This window comes from Nuphar pumila, chromosome 12 (genome assembly GCF_984573655.1).
Source record: "Nuphar pumila chromosome 12, dmNupPumi1.hap1.1, whole genome shotgun sequence".
In the NCBI taxonomy this organism is placed as follows: Eukaryota; Viridiplantae; Streptophyta; class Magnoliopsida; order Nymphaeales; family Nymphaeaceae; genus Nuphar; species Nuphar pumila.
In genome coordinates this window covers 9,550,511-9,565,252 of record NC_143260.1, presented here as the reverse complement: position 1 = coordinate 9,565,252, position 14,742 = coordinate 9,550,511, and the positions used below count along the sequence as shown (strand labels likewise).

Below are 14,742 nucleotides of genomic sequence, written 5' to 3'. Positions count from 1 at the left end.
GATTGATTGTAGTTGGGCCTGGGGTGTGCGGCACACCCTTTATGTTCAAATCCAGCCTGACAGATGGTCAAAGTTCAAAGTTCAAAGTTCAAACCATGTTACATTAAAACATGACCTTTGGCTATCATGTGCAACCATTGTCTCTCTTGTTAGCACAGAAGTTTACAATATATATTGGTGTATTATAATAATAATGGTCCATAATTACGGCATGCTGAACCAGCATGATAGAAGTTCCTTTTGTGTATACGAGTCATACACGTTTGTTCAAAAGAATGGGGTGGCAACTCAATAAGTCCAGACTTTACCCATGACTTCTTGTGCGAGCTGGTCACTATATCCATGAAGAGATGAAGAGGCATTGAGCTTAATTGCAACAGTTATGGCAACATTAAAATTTGTCCATATCTGTAGTATTGTCAGTAGTCGGTAGAATTCTTGCATACTTCACAGTATTTCATGAATACCTTTCTGTTGGATCATTATGATTTTTTGTGAAACTTCATTTCTTTGGTTGCCAACAATAGAAAATATAGAGGTAGAGAACTGAAAGAGTATTATAAATTATAACCGAAGTTCTGATATTTTATATATATTCTTCTTCCCTTTTCTCCATGCTTTCATCCTTTTCCTTTCTAATATTATCCCGACTGGATCAAAGCATCATACCACAAGCTCCTACTAGTAATCATTTTGAAGCATTGAAGATTAGATGAAATTCTCATATCAGCTGGACTGCATATTACTTATCCTCATTCAAAATCACACAATGGATGATGTAAGCCCTTTTAGATGCTCATAAGAGTTTAATTTTGTGAATCTTCCATAGCTTTCTATAAAATTTAGTCTAGTTGAAGTTTTGGTGCATATTTTTCTGAGGAACTGGACTAAAGCTCAAGAGAACTATGATGGGAAACAAGGAGCTGTAAAAGTCCAAATGATCTGTAGGCTGAATGTTTCTTTTGAGCTAACATATTGGGATGAGCTAGGCACAAAAATTGCAGTTGTAGATTCACTGCAGTTATAGTGGAGGTTAATAATCAGTAATGAATGAAGGCGATAGGTGATAGCTGTCAATATCATGTTCCATAACTCAGATAAACTAACTAAAAATGAAATTGAAAATTGATCAATCTACTTAGGCTTCAAATAAGAGACTCCACACTAAGTGATGCCACAGCCGAGGTAATATTGAGTACACTAGGGACATCAAACTTACTGTTATGCACATGTAAAAGGAAAAGAGAATATTTTGTTACATATTAACCATGTTGAGTTCCAAAGAATCACCATTCGATTTTCCAAGCTCTTGGCCTCTGTTTGCCCTCATGACAGATTAGCTGGCTGGTGCAGTTTGCGTAACTAAAGCCTATGCTATCTTGGGTGATGATATCATCATCAGGAACAGTAGGGTGGCTGAAGAATGCAGGAAAAAAATATATTTTCCGTCTGCCCATTCAGGAGTCACTAGGTGACCTGATACTAGGTGGTGCCACATTCCTGGATAATGTTAAGGCCACTAGGACCAGAGAACTTACTTTTATGGACATATACTTGGACAAGTAGCAAGTTTTATAAATAATGACAGTGTCAATATTGATTTTATTATTGGCCTGACCCAGATAGGATTTTAATATTTTACAGTGCTGGTTCCATCAAAACTGTTTTGTTGGAACCTTGGCCAGGCAGCAAAGAATAAGAGATGGAAAAGGGTTTGGTCACGGTGGCTATTCCTAGCTTGGTGGCATATATGAAGAAAGTAGAATAAACGTCTATTTGAAGATGAGAAGGACAACATCCCGAGTATACATGGGAAAATCCAATCACACAGATTAATATGTTTGATAAGGAGAGGTGGCCAAACTCTGACATCAATTGGATTGGCGAACATAGACTGGACACACCAGCTGTAACCAGAATTTATTTGTGTTTTGTTCTTTGTTTCATGTGTTTATGTTTTATCCATGACTTGCGGTATCTTTTCTGGTGACCCCTCATCACCATGCTTTTAATTTGAAAGAGATTACTTTTATCTCAACAAAAAACAGCATGTAACAGTTTTGCAAAATTGCCAAGTTAGCATTTATTTATTGTTATTAACATATGCCATTTTTTAAATATTTGAGCGTTTATCATGTATGCTCTAACCAAAATATCCACAAAGCAATTTTTACTTTACTTAGATGTCTATACCAACTAAAGATGCAAATTATTGATGTCTGGTGTTATACTAGAATTTTTTTTTATAGAATAATTTAATATTTCCTTGTTCCAAGTCCTCATAGAAACATTAGCTTACGAAGATGTTGATGTTAAAATACATTGTATATGTATATATACACCTGATATATGTATATTTATACAATATACGTGTATATCAGGGGTATTTTGGTCATTGTATATGTTGTAATAAATACAGTCCAATAAGGACTGTATTGTCCTTTTTGTTTTTCTTTTATTTCTTTTTGCTTTTTATTTAAACTGTTTTTGGACTGTTGGGAAGCAGTCCAACTAGTCGTTGGACTGCTCCCAACTCCCTTCTCAGTCCTTTTTGTTGTATGTTATGCTCTATATATAGGGCCTCTTGTAAAGTATTTAAGTATGCCTTTTGAGCACATTTGTTGTGAATACAAAATGTATTTATTTTACATTGTGTTCTTGTGAAGTTTGTTACATCTTTTGTGAGATTGTATTCGGTCCATTGGAGATCATATTGTGAGTGTGCACTTGTGTAGCCCTTTGTTGGCATTGTGATTGTGCACTTCTTGTTTCATTTCATGGTATCAGAGCAGTGGTGTTTGAAGACCACAAGTTTATTTCTTCAACATGGGTGAAAGGGAATCCGCCTCCGTCATCTCTTAAAAGCTCAACGAAAGCAACTACTTGATGTGGGCTACCGCAATGGAAAACCAATACCAAGGAAAAAAAGTTTTGGGGTTTTGTTAGTGAAACCACTAATGAACCTCAACTAAAGCTAACGAGTAGATAAGGAGATCAAGTCAAAGTCCTCTCTGTAAAAGAAAAGGAAAAGGCTTTGCAAGAATATCGAGAAAAAATAGATGATTGGGAGGCCAAAAATGCTCAAATACTCTCATAGTTTATGAATGGAGTTCAAGATTGCAACTAACATCAAGTTCAAAAAAACATGTGATGCACGAATCTTCTTAAAGAGCACTTTCATCCAAAAGGATATAGCTAGACTATATAATCTCCAAGACAAGGTACGTACTGTTAAAATGTAAAACTGTACATATATGTATATATAATAATATTATATTATTATATATATAAATACATTTTTCATTTCTGTAATTTTTTTCCTTTATTTTTATTTTTTGTCTTTATGTCATCTAGTTCAGTTTGAACTAGAATGACTGTTGCTAGTCAAGTCCTATCCAGACTTGACTAGCAATAGAGTTGTTGGACTGTAGCCAACAGCTCTATTGAGTCCTCTTTCAGCTGTGTATATAAAGAGGTGCAGCCCCTCTTGTATTTAATCCAATGCTTCTTAAGCAATTGGTTTTTCATATCAATAAAGAATACATTTTTATTTTTATTTTGTTTTCAGTTATACCCTTTTTAAGGGTTATGCTTTAGTGTCATTCTTGACACTTGCCCTTGTTAATCTAAGCTCGTGTTTCGAAGATCCCCCATTTCATTTCATGGTATCAAAGCCGCGGAAGTACTAAATCTTGAGAAAAAGCTGCCTCGGTTTCCGTGCCCGTTTGCAAAAGTGTTCGCCACTTGAAGAGAAATGTTTTATCACTTCATTGGAGAATATTTCACATCTTGTTGTATTGTTTTTTTTTTCTTTTTCATTTTCCTTCTTGTTTCTCTTCTATCCCTATTCTTTCTCTCCTTGTAATCGATGGATGACAATGATAAAGTCACCATCATGCCTATGAAACTAAGCGATACGAACTATGTAACATGGGCTTCAATCATGAAGCACCATATATGAGGAAAAGGCTTATGGGGGATTGTGGATGGTTCCGATTCGGAACCTAAGCTATCTCTTACTAAAAAGGAGGGAGACAAAGAGGTCCCTCTATCGGAAGAAGAGAAAATCAAGGCTATTGCCTCATACGAGAAGAAATGGAAAGAATGGAGAATATCTCATGCGAAGATAATGTCATGGCTTATCAATAGCGTTGACATTAAAAAATGCTCAAGTCTTGCCAAATTTGATCATGCCGATAAGGCATGGGAATACCTTAAGAATATGTATTCCCTTAAAGATATTGCACACGTGTGCAACCTCCAAGAAAAAGTTCGAATGATGACACAAGGAGACAAAACTATTCGTGAATATTACAATGGGTTGTCCGAACTTTGGGAAGAATTTTCCCTTTTAGAACCAAAGTGGCATTGTGCCGAAGACATCGAGCTTCGTCAGAAACAACTCGATGCTAAACATTTTTACCTGTTTATCACTGGATTAAGGCCGGAATTTGAAACCACTAAATCGGCCCTACTTCACCGGGGAAAAATTCCTTCTATTGTTGAAACTATTGAAGAGTTAACAATGGAAGAAAATCGTCTCCGGAAAGGTTCTTTAAAAATTGAAGATGATTCCGTTTTAGCCGTGTCTAGACCAGGGAATCATGTTCGATCATATAGGCCTCCTCACTTTAACCGACAAAATGGTGACTATGATAAGAAGAAAGTTATTTGTCATCACTATCATGAACCGGGACACTACAGGCCACAATGTCCCAAACTTAAGGAGCTGCAATTGCTGGATCGGAGCCTAAAGATCAGGATTCACCAGTTTCCCTGGCCCAACTAATGGAGATTCTTCAGCCTCTCATCAAAGGTGCCTCTTCCTCATCTGAAGCTTCAACCGGCGCAGCAGACTCATCTTTTTCTGATCTAGGTAAAATTTCTTGGCTTCTTGACTCTGGTGCATCTTTTCATATGACCCCAAATAATCAAAGTCTATCCAAATGTGTTAAAAATAAAACAAGTGTGTCAAAGGTCTTTACTGCTGATGGGACTTCTCTTGAAATAGAAGGAATAGGAAATTTTGAAAAAATTTATAAAACAAAAAAAAATTTTATTCCAGAAATTAGACATGTTCCCAAATTAAATTTAAATCTTTTATCTGTATCTTAAATTTTTGATTATGGGTGTAATATTTCTTTTTCTTCTCATGGTTGTTGGGTACAGGATCGCCAGTCAGGCAAGCTGATTGGGGAAGGCCATAGAGAAGGAGGACTCTATTACATGGATTTTTTGGAAATGCCGAAGAAAGCTTTTTGTTATAATATTCAAAAAATAGAGTTGGAACTGTGGCATAAGAGACTTGGTCACCCACATATAGCCAAAATCCAACATTTTCCAAATCTAGGGAAATTTTGTAACTCTGAATCATTTGATTGTAAAGATTGTATTCTCGGCAAAATGAAAAGATTACCATTTCAGAACAGAACCTTTTTCTCTTCAAGACCACTTGAACTAATACACTCGGATGTTTGGGGTCTTGCACCAGTAATTTCTAAAGGAGGATTTGTTTACTATGTTATTTTTGTCGATGATTTCTCCCGACATACGTGGATGTACTTTCTCAAACATAAGTCTGAAGTATTTTTGTACTTTCAAACTTTTCATAATATGGTTAAAAACAAGTTTCAAAATGATATTACTATTTTTCGCACGGATTCAGGGGGAGAGGTTTTATCCACAGATTTTCAAAATTATCTTAAATTGCATGGCATCACACATCAAAGATCTTGTCCTTATACACCTCAACAAAATGGACTGGCAGAACGAAAACATCGCCATATTATAGAAACCACTAGGACTTTATTAATAGCAAATCAAGTCCCGAAAGACTTTTGGGCAGAAGTTGCCTTAACTGCCACCTATCTCATTAATAGGATGTCATCTTCTTCGTTACAAAATATCACTCCCATTGAAAAACTTATGAACATTTCTCCAGACTACTCTAGACTAAGAATATTTGGGTGCAAATGTTTCATATTTACTGACAAAAATGATAAACTTTCCCCTCGTGCGATTCCCTGTGCCTTTTTAGGATATGCTGAAAACCAGAAAGGTTATAGATGTTTTGACTTCAAAAATAATAAATTATATGTGTTTAGAAATGTTTCCTTTCTTGAAAAGGAGAGCTTCTTTGATTTTAGAAAATTAAAAGACGTCACTGAGTACTCCTTTTTGCTAGATCTAACATCAACATCTGATGAATATGACCTTGACTGTAACTTTGATGATGATCAAAGAATTATTGATCTTAATGTTGAAAATGAAGAAGTTCATAGAGATACTAGTATTCAATATTCCAGGCAACAAGAGTCTAATCCTCCATGTGCACTTGAGAAATATTCTAACATTCCAACTAGACAATCATCCCGAATCTCGAGGCCTCCAGGAAAGTTTATATCATACGAGTCTTTCTCACCCACATATAGGTCAGTTATTGCATTAATTCACTCATATGAAGAACCATCCACATATTTTCAAGCAAAAAATGATATCAAATGGATAGAAGCCATGAAAGCTGAATTAGATGCACTTGAAAAGGCTTCTACATGGAATATTCAAGATCTTCCTCCAGGGAAGAAAACTATAGGATGTCGATGGGTTTATAAAATTAAAACCAAGAGTGATGGTACTCTTAAAAGATATAAAGCCCGTTTAGTAGCCAAAGGTTATGCCCAAGAATATGGGATTGATTATGAAGAAACCTTTGCTCCGGTGGCTCGTATGACTACTGTCCGAAGCTTAATTGCCTTAGCTTCTATCAAAAAATGGTCTATTTTTCAAATGGATGTCAAAAATGTTTTTTTAAATGGAAAGCTAGTTGAAGAAGTATATATGGAACCCCCTCCTAGTCTAAGTATTCCTAAGGGTAAAGTCCTTCGCTTAGAAAAAGCTCTTTATGGACTTAAACAAGCACCAAAAGCTTGGTATGATAGGTTTAGTCGTGTTATGATTGATATTGGTTTTCAATTCTGTTTAACTGACACTGCTTTGTTTATTAAGAATTCTGATGCAGGGATCATTGTGCTTCTTCTCTATGTGGATGATATGATCATCACCGAAAGCGATAAACAGGGAGTTGAAACAATCAAAACACTTCTTAAATCTCATTTTGAAATGACTGATTTGGGCTTGTTGAGATAGTTTTTAGGCATTGAAGTTGCTTATTCTCCTAGAGGATATTTATTATCTCGGACTAAATTTGCTTTTGATATTGTTTTCAGGTCTGGTATTACTGATGATAAGAAAGTTGACACTCCTGAAGTTGTTAATATTAAAATGAAGATTGATGATGGAGAACTTCTTGAAGACCCTACTCCTTACAGACAGCTTGTCGGGGCACTTTCCTATCTATCCATTACCAGACCAGATATAGCACATGTTGTTCATACAGCAAGTCAATTTCAACATGCTCCTACTTCTGTTCATATGAGAGCAGTCATGCGTATTATCAGATACATCAAGTCCTCTCTTTCACGAGGACTTTTCTTATCTTCCTCCTCTTCTCTTGATTTAATTGCATATACTGATGCTGATTGGGGAGGTGATCCCAATAACAGACACTCAACCACTGGCTTTTGTGTCTTTTTAGGGGAATCATTAATCTCGTAGAGGTGTAAAAAGCAGCAAAAGGTATCTCTCTCATCCACCGAAGCTGAATACAGAGCCATGGCAACCACGACCATGGAAGTAGTTTGGCTCCGACGACTGCTTGCTGACATGGGAGTTGAAGCAACAAAGGCTTCACAAATGTGTTGTGACAACAAAAGTGCGATCTACATTGTCAGTAACAGAACATTCCACGAACGCACCAAACACATCGAAATGGATTGTCACTACGTCAGAGAGAAATATCTACACGGGATAATTGATCTGCCATATGTCACTTCAGAATATCAGTTAGCCGACTTCTTTACAAAGCCTCTCGCTGCTCTCCGATTTCACTTTCTCTTAGACAAACTTTCGCTCATTGTACCGTAAGTTTGAGGGGGAGTGTTAAAATGTAAAACTGTACATATATGTATATATAATAATATTATATTATTATATATATAAATACATTTTTCATTTCTGTAATTTTTTTTCTTTATTTTTATTTTTTGTCTTTATGTCATCTAGTTCAGTTTGAACTAGAATGACTGTTGCTAGTCAAGTCCTATCCAGACTTGACTAGCAATAGAGTTGTTGGACTGACACGAACTGTTGGACTGACACATTCCAACAGCTCTAAATAGAGTTGTTGAACTGTGCCCAACAGCTCTATTGAGTCCTCTTTCAGCTGTGTATATAAAGGGGTGCAACCCCTCTTGTATTTTACTCTAATGCTTCTTAAGCAATTGGTTTTTCATATCAATAAAGAATACATTTTTATTTTTATTTTGTTTCCAGTTATACCCTTTTTAAGGGTTATGCTTTAGTGTCATTCTTGACACTTGCCCTTGTTAATCTAAGCTCGTGTTTCGAAGATCCCCTATTTCATTTCACGTACTACCAAACAAGGGGATAAAAGTGTAAGAGATTTTTATGGTTTCTTATCTCCTATTTAGAATGAGTTGGCTATATTGGAACCAAAATGGGAAAGTTCGGCTATCGAGATGAGAAAGCAACAAGTTGAAAGAGAAAATCTTTTCTCTTTTCTATATGGTCTTCGACCAGAATTTGAGCAAGTTAGGTCCTCTTAAATTCATAAGACCTCGGCTCCTTGTATAAGTGATGTTCTTGCCCAAATATGTCAAGAAGAAATTAGACTTGAAATGCAAGTCTAGTAATGAGGTGCTTGTCGTATTAAGACCCAGAAGTTTTGTAAAACTTATAAACTTCCCCACTTTGAGAAAAAATTTAATAGAGGATACAATGGAGAAGAACATAATAGAGGAGAATACAAAGTAAGATATAAGGGAGGAAAAATTACTTATCCCTATTGTAAAAAACAGGGGCATATAAGACCAGATTGTCCCAAACTCAAAAAGGTGGTCATGGCAAGTGAAGAGTCGCATGAATCAAAGAAACGAAGCAACTTCAATGATTTGGCAATTGCTCAAATTGTGAAAGCCGCTTCACAACTACTAAAAGTCACTCCCTCTAAATCTGGTGTTGTCATCGCTTCTTCTGCTCCTCCTGGTAGGTCACCTTGGATTTTGGATTCAGAAGCTTCTTTTCATAGGACTCATAATGAGTCTCTACTATTCGATTGCACTAATTCATATTGTTCATGTGTGTCAACCGTCGATGGTACTTCTTTAAAGAATTGATGATATTAAAAATCCTTTGTGTAATGGAGCATATGATTGAACACCTTCTATATAAGCATCGAATGGAAAAACTTGATGAAGTCTATGGAGGCATCTTATGTAATGAGTTTCTTCTTTGGTAATTTCAACTTAAAATTTGAAGGGGGTGTTAAATGTTAAAGTGTATATATATATATATATATATATATATATATATATATATATATATATATATATATATATATATATATCATGTAATAAGTGAAACCTATTAAGGGTATTTTGGTCATTACACATTATGTAATTAGTGGTGTTCCTAGAGGGCACTTTAGGGTTTTCCTTTTTAATGTATTTTATTATTTTCTTCAAGGGCATTATAGTTTCCTTGGAATAGAGTTGTTGGAAAGTGCTCCCAACAGCTACAAAACAACTATATTTCTAGTTGTTAGGAGCATTTCACAATGGTTCTTCTTTGCTTCCTTTTGTGTATAAATAGGGGGGTGTAACCCTTCTTCTATGTTAAGCTTGTTCACAAGCATTCTCTTAATAATATTCCTATATTTTTTACTTGTGTTTTAGCCCCTAAGTAGCGTGTGTGGTTGTGCTCTTGTATTGACCCATAAATGATCTTGATTGTGTATGTCATTGTGTTCTTGTATGCCCATAAGAGGCACCCGCTTGTACTCTTTTTGTATTTTCGTTACACTAGCTTCCTCCTGATTTACTAATTACTATTGAAAGAGTTATAAAGCAAGAATCACAAAGTTAGATGGTTTGTTGGGTGTTGCTTTGATGCAGGTACAAACAATCAATATCACAGGTTCCAATGACAGAGCAAAAAAAATTAGTTTGCCTCGCACAGCTGTCCATTTTCAATTACATGTACATACTTCAAGAATGAAGGAAATAAGTAGAATTATGAAGAAAAAACTCAATAGGGTAAATAAATTCATCACATTGGAAATTTCCACTAATAGATATCAAAGTTTATTTAAAGAAACTGGGAAGAACAATAAAACAACCTCAATCATCCTTACCTTGCCATTCTTTGGGAAGAGTGAAATGTCTTCTATAACAACCTGTTGGGTTGTCAACTGGAACATTCGGTGGATCTAATGGAAAGGGGTACACAATATTCGTATATATAGGCTGATCAAAACCATGCACCTGCCAATTGGATGGAACTGTAAAAATTGATGAAAACAATCATCAGACCAGCAAATACAACTCTGGTTAGATACTTCAACACCAGATGAAATGCTTAAGGATATTTGTTGATCAGATGAAACACAATTACAAAGCAGATTCAAGGAAATGAAAAGCAAAATCAGGTTCATGGTACCACTAACAACTGCAATATTTATGCTGCTTGTCAAGCATCTACTGTTGAAATATGGTAAAAGCCAATATTATTTTGAGCGAGTGTTATCCCGTGCAAAGATTCATGGACATAACATGCCTATAGGCCTTCATTCCATCATTGAAATAGTGCTAAAGCCAAAGATTATTTTGTGTGAATGTGATCCCATGCAAAGATTCATGCACTCAACATGCCTATAGGGCTTTCAAAGGGTTATGAACAAAGACATGCAACCAATGTGTGAGCAGCTTCATATGGTTCAGTAAGAGAACAACCTTATGCAGTTCACATGTGTCTGACATGTTTAATAGTGTCTAGTGTTGCATGTATTTTTATTACATTTTTATCCATGTAACTGTCAACTCTCAGTATGAGTATAAATTGGAAAGCAGAGACACACACACAGATTTACAGTCCAATTGATCCCATCCAAGTACATTCCAGTACTAATAGGGAAAAGATGAATAAAAGTTAACCGTTAAGCAAAAGAATAGGAAAATTGCAGACAGTAAACTTAGGGTACATATGCCGTCAAATGATGGTGACAATTAAACTTGACACAGATACAAGATTGAGGGAGAAAAGGATAAAAAAATCCTCTATTAAACAATAAAACATATTTCAATAATGCTACCTCCAAATACTAAAAGTGGATCAACTCCAAATAAAGCATCAAAGTTTGGCCATATACACTAGGGCCGTGTGTTTTCATCAGATGCCTAGAGACTAAGTAGTATCATACAAATATACACAACTTGGAATGTTTTTTAATGTCTCGGACCTCCTGTGATTTCTTTTCAATCTCTGTTGTTGTTTACCATGTTTTATTAATTACATTACGGCTGTTTTCAAAATGATTACGAATAGATCCTTGATGTAAGCTAATCTTGATTGAAAAGACACTCATCCAATCATACAGTTCTTAAACTATTTTCAGGGCTGCAATACACATCTTTAACAATATCAATATAACCATTTAGGAGGACTAATAGCAATCGCCACAGGTTCAAATACTCACAATGAAACCATTCAAATGCTCCTTCCAAAGCAAATATACCATTTAAACCTCCTAATATATCTCAATTTCTTTTCATTGTTTCTAGATCTGACCCTTGGGTAAATAAAATGGCACGCAGAGTCCCTACTCACTGCTGTCATCCACATCTTTAGAAGTCAATAACTCGATATATTTCTTGCAACCTATATGATGTAACAATTACATAATTATGTTTATGCCTCTACATATCACCCAAGAACCATACAAGATAACAGTCCTTTATTTCTACCTTAGGTTCATTAATATATTAATTACATATTATATCCATGTTTCTTAATCAAATCCAGTATACCAAATGCATCTCTGATACATGTGTTCTTTTATTGTTACCCCTTCATTGTCCACACCGGATGGTAATAACTGGTGCAACTTTGCCTGCAATTTTATCAAAGGAAAAAAGAGAACTCCAATAGTGCCAACTATTTATAATACACCACCAGCATGCCTCAGTTTACCCATCCAATGTGATGTCTTTTATCTTTATTATTACAACTATAACTAATGAAAATAAAAATTTGTATTAAATCAGATATGATGCAATTCTCACTGAGAACACAACCATCTGCATGTAGCCTTTACATTGGTTTCTGTGCAAACATGTATGGCTAATGTTTTTTTCAATCTTATCTTAAAATCTAAAGTGATGCTAGAATAAATAACCACCAATTATTGGGAAAAAAGCACTGCCACATTATGCTCATAGGCTTGTATAAAAAAGATACTAACCTGGCAGTTCTTCCCAATTCACATCTTCAAATGTATTCTCGTAGAACTTTGGAGGTACTCTTGCGGGACTAGGGGCCAAATAAAATTTCCAATAACCACTCAATGAGTGAACGAAGGGCAATCCCTCAACCCAATAACTAGCACTCTCTAAAGACTTAGAAACAGCTTCATCGTTCCATACAGCTAAGTTGGAAATCAGAAGATCAACTTTGCTTCTCTTGTACCAATACTTGAGAGTTCCTGTCAACAGTCATTAACCTATGTACTTAGTAAAACCAAAAGAAAATATAAACAAGATATATCAGAAATGCATAAAGGATGACATAATTCAACCATTCACACTAGAAAATAGAAATGATCCTAAAGAAGACCAGAAACAATTAAATTATTTAACTATGTGATCAAGGAAAGTTTGCTTCTTAATGATGAATGCAAGTTTAAATTGTGTTCATACATGTACTTTTTCATTCACGACATCAGTATGCCAAGGGTTAATAGGGGTTTTCTTACTTTTCTATATCCACGTACGTACGCATGTGTGTTTCATTAAAATATTTTTAATACATAAAAGTATAACAAAAAAATACCATCTCTGTAAAAAAAAATATCCCTTTAAAGTATAGAAGCTACTTTGTTTAAAAGATATTGGTAAGGTGAAAAAGTAGCTTAATCATGCACATTTTCATCATCCTTCTACAAAGTTGCATAATGACCCTTTATATGGCATTCTTTCTTTACCTTTGGCTTGTTCATAATACCGCTAATACATGAACAATAACGATTAGTTTGCATTGCATCAACAATAAGTGTTTCATGCCCACAAGGGCTCCCCTCATCTGGAAGGGGCGACTTGCGAATGACACTAAGTTGACGAGACGTCACAAGTTAGAAACCCACGGGTGGCATCCCTTGCCACAAGGCCGAAGGTGGGTGTACTCCCCAGTGGGCTGGGGGACCTCAAGGGTTTTACCAACTGGAGGCCAGTAATATGCGATGGGGGGGGGGGCATTGGATTATCCAAAAAAAACCAACAAGTGTTTAGATAAGGGCAATCATCCTACAGCCTTTTGGTTCCAAAACCATACATACACGTACACGCATACACACCTCCACACGCAGGCGCGCGCACACACACACACGTTCTTTTAATCATTGAAAAAACTTATCCATATAATTCTCTATAGAGAGCAAGAGCATCTTCATCACTTCCAGTAGTCTAAAGGAAGGTCTACAAACAAGGCACAAGAAATTCAACACCAGACGTCAGCGCAGTATCTATACACAGCAACGGTGATTATTCCTACTCCCGCTTTAGCCGGAGTGCTACCCTGTTGGCATCCTATAGACTACACAACGCACGATACCTAATAATCGGTGAATTCGCCGCCGAAACTGCCCCGATTCAACTCATATACAATCGCTATCGGCGGCATGTTTGCATTCCCAACTTCAACGTTCGAAATCACAAAATCGGAACTCAATTCCACCAAAATCCCTCCATCCGAAACAACGAAAAAAGAGCTCCGACGGAAAATCGGTTCCGATTCCACCAATCCAAACACAAGCGATGCATTCATAATATCAAACTGCAGTTCTCTCATGATCTAGCCATTACATAACTATCGATAGTGCACCAAAAGCAAGAGAAGAGAAGAGAAGAGCATGATTTTCGTTCGACAACCGAGTGAGCAATGCAAATAGTTCGCTCAAATCCAAGTATCAAGAAAAGGTGCAAGAAGAATCATACACAACACAAGCCGCTCACCGGAGTCGATTTTTCCCGCGTTTCCGCCGGAAACCGAGACTCCGACTCACCTTCGACCGTATCGTGGCAGAGCAGGGGCACGTGCGCGTCGCGCTTCCGCCACTTGATGATGGATGGATCTTCCCAAAGCCGATCGCTATTTCCCATAACCGACACGACTCGGCCGGTCAGGACGGACATCTCGCCGGAGGGAAACCCTAAAAAGCGGGAGAACGTCGGTTGAGATGACGACTGGATTTGGAAAAATGACGACGACGATCGCCGGATGGGCCTCTTCGCGGTTATTTTGTACTCTTTTTCGTTTGTTCCACGACTGCGTAATTATGCGTGTTCCAGTTAAAACAAGAAAAGCGCCTGCTTTTAACACGTTTACGCATCAGTCTCTTTATCCCATCAATTTCATTGGTGGCCGTGCCAGAAGATATAGTCTTGTTTTTTATGTGCAATATGTTGTCGTGCCTTACTCTTGTCACGGATAGAGTGGGCGCGGGGAGAATCATGAAGGCACGAGGGCGGCGTACGAATATTTTGGGTGGGACCGGATCTGCACCTTTCGTTTTGGAAATCTGACGATCGCTATTCGAAACTTAGTTAGTGTTTG

The 14,742-nt window shown here is 36.5% G+C and overlaps 1 protein-coding gene across 2 annotated transcripts in view; it reads right to left on the bottom strand.

The window, feature by feature from the left end:
• The window catches only part of LOC149819933 (glycoside hydrolase family 2 protein), a 112,792-nt gene extending 98,317 nt beyond the window's left edge, over positions 1-14,475 (bottom strand). The window contains exons 1-3 of one of the 2 annotated variants that reach the window (XM_089982613.1): positions 14,192-14,475; positions 12,377-12,616; positions 10,271-10,417 (exon numbers count right to left, since the gene is read on the bottom strand). In XM_089982613.1, coding sequence (XP_089838739.1) covers positions 10,271-10,417; positions 12,377-12,616; positions 14,192-14,321 — 517 coding nt within the window. In that variant the 5' untranslated portion in view covers positions 14,322-14,475. Of the gene's footprint in view, positions 1-10,270; positions 10,418-12,376; positions 12,617-14,191 lie in introns of those variants that run through there. The other variant, XM_089982614.1, reaches the window with a different exon arrangement.
• Positions 14,476-14,742: the final 267 nt, after the last annotated feature.